The sequence below is a fragment of the Sinocyclocheilus anshuiensis genome, unplaced genomic scaffold (genome assembly GCF_001515605.1).
Source record: "Sinocyclocheilus anshuiensis isolate Anshui unplaced genomic scaffold, SAMN03320099.WGS_v1.1 scaffold36, whole genome shotgun sequence".
Classification (NCBI taxonomy): Eukaryota; Metazoa; Chordata; class Actinopteri; order Cypriniformes; family Cyprinidae; genus Sinocyclocheilus; species Sinocyclocheilus anshuiensis.
In genome coordinates this window covers 816,050-822,183 of record NW_015554072.1, presented here as the reverse complement: position 1 = coordinate 822,183, position 6,134 = coordinate 816,050, and the positions used below count along the sequence as shown (strand labels likewise).

Here is a 6,134-nt window from a genome sequence, read left to right as displayed (position 1 = left end):
TTTTTTTTTTTTTTTTTTTTTTTTTTTTTTTTTTTTATTCACCGACTTCACAATCTATTTGATATTTAATATGCATAATTACAGGCCGTGCTTTTTAGTACATTTTAAACCGGAAAATGAATCATCTTTTTAGAAAAAGCATGGTACCTTTTTTTTTTTTTTTTTTCCATCCCAATTGTTCGTTGTAATATCAAAAAACCACCAGCATGTGGCGCCAGTGGCCGCGTCTTTAATCCGCAGCTGCATCATTCATCAGAAAAAGGCATCCAGAATAAATCATCTGTGCTCCGACAAATCACGCTATTCACTGCGCCGAGGCGTAAAACCCTTCCGACGCTCCGTTTTGCATACGTGTATTTTTCCAGTATTTCCAGTATATGCATACTAGTATTTTTCCACTTTAGTCGAACATACTCAAGGCTCTCGTGACAATACTCGCAGAATGTGGATGTAGACAGTGGGGAGGTCTGGCAGGCGTGGTCGTGGGCTGGTCCAGCCTGCAATAAACGTCAAAAAAACAGAGGGGACGCGTAGGTCTAGGAAAACACAGACCCAAAACAATACCATTCATACTGGAAAACAAGCCTAATTATCGATTTATAGGTGCACGCGGCTTTTTTGACACATTGCATTGCAGGTTCATAGCGTCTGTGTGCGTGAAGGACAAAGAGGAGAGGATGTTGTAAGGTAAGCATCTCTTGCCTCATTTCATTTAACATCACTATTTCAATCAATAGCTTAGATTTCCAAAGATTTAATCGGTGTATGAACATGAAGGAATGTTGGACTCCACGCATCCATCACATTCATGTCAGTACTGTTTATGTGATGCCGGATTGCAATGATATTGTGTGAGTGCACGAATATAATACAAGATTCATTACACCATAATCAGAAAGAGTAGAGAGGTTTAAAAACTCACTGTAGCACTGGACAAAACGCAACCAGATTGCGTTAGTAGATTAGAATAGATTAAATATACATGCTGCTATTATTAAAGCGTACTGTTTTATTAATCAGAGGCCCTGGAGCCTTGTTGTACGAAGGTATGATTCTTCAACTTTCAGACGCCATGATATTGGCTCTCGTGTAGACTGGAAACCTTTTTTTTTTTTTAATTCCTCATATCGGAGTACCTTGTCCACAGTTAAAAGCACGATTATATCGTTTGATGTGTTTTGGGTTTATGCTTTGCATCCCGACATGGCCCCTTCAAAATCCTTGAATTCTTCCAGAGCGGGCTCTTGTGCCGATGGCCGGAGGCTGAGCCCCGCGCTGGTGGTGGTGCTGATGCTGCGGGGCTCGTGTTGTTGCTAGGCAGCCGCGTGCAGGCCCTACCGCGCGAGAACCGACTACTGCACAAAAGAACCGACACGGCACGTTTAATAATACTTGATCAATTAATGGACGAATAAATGACCGTTATGCCTAGATTGTATGATTCTAACAGTTAAAATGCTGCCTTTGTTACCAGCTGTTACATCTACCCCCTCTCAGAGCAGGTCAAAGGGTGTTGTTTTGCTGTGGAAGAGGTGGGTGTGACACAAGAGTCTTTCCCCCTGGAAAATGAGCCCTAGAGAGAAAGAAAAACGGCACTACCCCTCTCTGCTCAATCTCCAGCACTCCTAAAATTATAATACATCTGCCAAATCGTCTAGACAATAATGAAATGACCCGCTTTTATTAGGATTGGCTGACTACTTTTCTTTTTAATTAACTACTTGTGCATCAAGACTTAATGGATATTATCATAATGTATTCATTCAATTTGCTGTTTTTTTTTTTTTTTCATGAGGTTCTGCTGCAGGGGTGATGAAATTATTTGAAAAGTGTTTGGGGAAAATATTATTGAGGGAGTTGTGGGTATGTAATAGACATGCCAAATTTACTTTACATTTAATGTGACACAGAAGTGCCTCTGCAGTGGCTTTACACATATTGTCTTATGCTTCTCATAGGTGATATAAATGCATTCATAAAGCAATACTATACGGTCTAAGCAGGCATAATTTAGTCTAGCTTTTATGTGGCATTACATCTTTACACTGAAATTTGTGCAAGTACAGAGCAGCCTTAATTTAGCTTTGTAAAGATGCCTTTAGATCTTAGACTCTCCTTTTTCTTTTTTTTCTTTTTTCTATACAGATTTTAACAATGTTAAAGTTTTTTTTTTTTTTTTTTTTTTTTTTTTTTTTTTAAGTCAGTGTACCCTCAGAATGATTCTGAAACTGATATTTCATTGTTTCGTGTGTGGATTTAGTATGGAACATAGAGCCAGAAAGAGTGGGATTAAAACTTCAAACAACTTGCATAGAAATTGCGTTTTTATTCTTTGATGAAAAAGCATTATGTTCCACTTCAGGATTTATTTTAAAATCAAGCATGCACTTTTTTTTGGGGGGGGGTCACTGCGTTCTCGGTGCATTATGCAGAAGTTAATGCACCCAGAACCACACATTAACTTGATTATAAGATTCATCTAAAATCAATCCAACTTCACTTTAACCATTATACATCTCCCTCATATACGTCTTGCTCTCTCCCCACTTCCTACAAGCATTAAGGTCTCTCAGTGGGGGAGAAAGCCCTCATCCGATCAGAAAAGCTCAGTTTCAGACCGATCAATGCGTAACAGGCCCGTACATGTCTTTCATCCCTTCTCAGCTTGACCTAGAAATTCTGCTGAAGCCCGATCTGTACAAGCTTTTTTAGCATTTTTCAGATCAAAGTGTAGGTTAAAGACAAGAATGTAGACTAAGGATGGATCACCGTTATAGCAGAGGGACGTGATTAATTTGGATCCACTAGAGTAGAAAGCTGTGCTTGAAACTGATCCAGGGACAGCACAGGGCGGCTCCAGTTTGGTGTCTGGATCCAAAGGGGCCCCACTCATTATAGAGTCTCCCCAGAGAGAGGACCTCTTAGCGGGGGTCCCAGAGCACCTGAGCCCCTGTCAGACTACCAAACACAAAGATACTGTGACTGCACGTGTGTTAACTCAGACACTTTGGATGTGTCAGTGCTGTATTTCACATGCTAATTAATCTCTTTCCAAAAAAAACACAAAAAAAAAGACATTTATAAAAGATGATTAAAACATAAGTTTATCATATATGTGCGTGTTCATATATATGTACATGTTAAATATATTTCATAAATTTAATACAGTACATAGACAGTAAATACAGTGTGAGTATAATAAAGGTGTCAGGAATTATTTTAAGAAATTCATTTTTATTCAGCAAAGATGCATCGATTGAACAAAAGTGACCATAAATATAATGTTACGAAAGATTTCTGTTTCAAATAGATGCTGTTCTTTTTACCTTTCTATTTATAAAAGTCTATAAAAATGTGTCATGTTTCCACAAAATAGCCGCTGCAGGCCTGTTTTCACTATTGGTAATAAGAAATGTTAATTGAGCAGCATATTAGAATCAGCATATTAGAATGATTTCTGAAGGCTGCTGAAAATATATTACAAATATATTAAAACAGATAACATTTATTTTAAATTGTAACGATATTTCACAATATTGCTGTATTTTGAGTGTATTGGAGTGTTTTGAGTTATTTATTGCCAAGGGTTTTTATTACTGGTCTGAGTCGAAAGAGTCTTCCATCAAGTTTATTTTATTTTAATTTTGCCTGCTTTATCATTCATTGGATGAAAATCTGAGGTGTAAGGCTGATTGTAATAGCCTCAACAACACTAATAATTATTTTCAATCCGCCACATACTGTATTTACATTCCAAATTCACACTACTGCTGAGTCAGTGAAGCCAAGCTGGGCTGTTCAAACAAACAGAGCCATGTTTTGAAAGCACCACACAACTGAAGTCTACACTTTTGAGAATTGAACCCATATGAGTGGCTTACTTATAATTGCCTCACAGATAAAACCTGGATAAGAGAATTTGTTTAACACCAAAGAAAATTGCATCAACTTTTAAGCACAAAAATTCAGACGTAGTTGATTTTTCAGTTCAGGTGATGTTTCGGCCCTCTGTTTTTCCATGCTGAAAGACCATTTATGTACTGTATGCGAATATGAGTAGGACTTTAAGAAATTGAAGATATTCAGGCTTATGGTCTTAGATAATGTGCCATCAATCATCTGTTATCCATCCTGGAATAGTAATAGCATCACTCTAGTCAATTTTAGTCACGACCCAAAAGGCTTCTCTATATGTAATTTCTTAAACAGAGCTTCCTCAAGCAAACTAATCGATCATATTTACTAATGCACATAAAGAACTACTGTATGCGTATTGCTGTTTGGATGTATGACCGTTATTGCTGCCTCCACGTGACTTTGGGTGTGGTGTGAAGAAATACTTATCTAGTATTTGCAGGCCTGCCTGTGTGCATTTGCACGTGCGTCTATTATTAATATGCAAACATGCCTATATGTCCTCCTCATGCACATATATGTAAAAGAAAACTCTTCCATGATGTGCATAAGGATCTTTCATTAACATAACTCCAGATTATAACTGAATAATTTTCATATTGTATTTCTTTTTTACTTGCTCCCTTCCAGCGATCTCGCTTGGTCCTGCTTTGCCTATCCTTTCCTTTTTATCTGTTTTCTTTCTATCCTCCTTCTACTCTTTCCCACACTGGGAGAAAGAAGATGAGTAGAACTCCCACCCCTAAAGGGACTCCGGTCCAGCACAGTCCTGTAGATGGGGAGTGTCTGGAGGGAGAAATGATCCAGTCGCCCCAGCAGTCAATGCCGTCCAGCGGCCTCAAGAAACGAATTTCCAGTCTCCTGCAAAGCCCTGTGAGTAAGAAAGTGTGCGCGAATAAGTGAAGCTCATATATTTGCATTTGAGAATTGACTCAGATTTGTGTTTATATCCTTGTGGGCTAAAAGAGCGCAACGCTGATCATCTACTTTTTCAGCGGCTTTATTCCGGAAGATTTTTTCCCCCATTGATGTTTTCCATAGGGGTTCAAAAAAAGCAAAAAGAAAACTTAAAACCAGCCACTTCTGAGAGAAATCACAAAAATTTCAATTTGGAGTAAAAAGAGTATGAAAATCTGAACAAAAAAATTAACTACTTAATAAAAATAAAAAAATTAAAAAAACGTTTTGATTGCATAATTTGCAATTAATAATAAATAATAATAATAATAAATATTTTATATTTGATGAGAAGAACTAATATATTTTTTACTAATATTTCAATGATAATATATGAAGAAAATAGAGTATATACGTAAATTATTATTATTATTTGAAATGACTAATATTATTATTATCTGAAGAAACTTGCTCTGATTTCCACAAATATGCTATTTATTTTCTATGCATCATTATAACATTTGATTTAGAGCAAAAAGTATATGAAAAGCTAAACAAAAATCAACTGAAAAAAAAGGCAGCAGATTGATTTGATTGTCAATTGCAATTAATAATAAAGTAAATAAATATTATATATTTGGAGTTAATATATTTTCATATTATTAGTATTTAAATGATAATATATTAATACAATTATGAGTTTATAATTATAACTATTATTTGAAGAGAATTGCTGTTTTCCTTAAATATGCAATATATTTTCATTGAAACATTACAACATTTGAAGCTAAAACTATGTGAAAATCTAAAAAAAAAAGACAAAAATAAACTACTCCGTTGAATCACAGTAACTATAATTTAATATAAAACTGTTAACTTACAGTCTTTAATTATAAGTCATTCTGGTCATTTGGTCCTCACACCGCTATTCTTCGAATGGTTTACATAATGTGAAACAAGGTGTTAATGGTATTAGTGTGCTAAAATATATAGCCAATGCTCCACAGGAAAAGACTGAACTTACTTCTATAAAATGGGTCTCTTAAATGCACGTTCCATATCAAACAAGGCTTTTATTCTGAATGACATTTTGACGTTGCATATGCTGGAGTTTTTGTTTATTACTGAGACCTGGTTGAATCCGATGTCTCTGGGTGATTTGACACCACCAGGCTGTGACGTTTTGAATTCCCCTCGGACCTCAGGATGTGGAGGTGGTGTTGCTACTGTTTTTCGAGACGGTTTTAAATGTAGACTGCTATCCACAGAAATGTATTCAAGCTTCGAGGTACAATTGTTGAAGATTGATTCTTTGGACTTGG

The 6,134-nt window shown here is 36.2% G+C and overlaps 1 protein-coding gene across 5 annotated transcripts in view; it reads left to right on the top strand.

Annotated features, from left to right (window-relative positions):
- Positions 1 to 300: 300 nt before the first annotated feature.
- Positions 301 to 6,134, top strand: part of add2 (adducin 2 (beta)) — a 24,972-nt gene continuing 19,138 nt past the window's right edge. For all 5 annotated transcript variants that reach the window (XM_016460734.1, XM_016460733.1, XM_016460737.1 and 2 more), the window contains exons 1-2: positions 301 to 687; positions 4,546 to 4,788. In XM_016460734.1, coding sequence (XP_016316220.1) covers positions 4,639 to 4,788 — 150 coding nt within the window. In that variant the 5' untranslated portion in view covers positions 301 to 687; positions 4,546 to 4,638. The remainder of the gene's footprint in view (positions 688 to 4,545; positions 4,789 to 6,134) is intronic.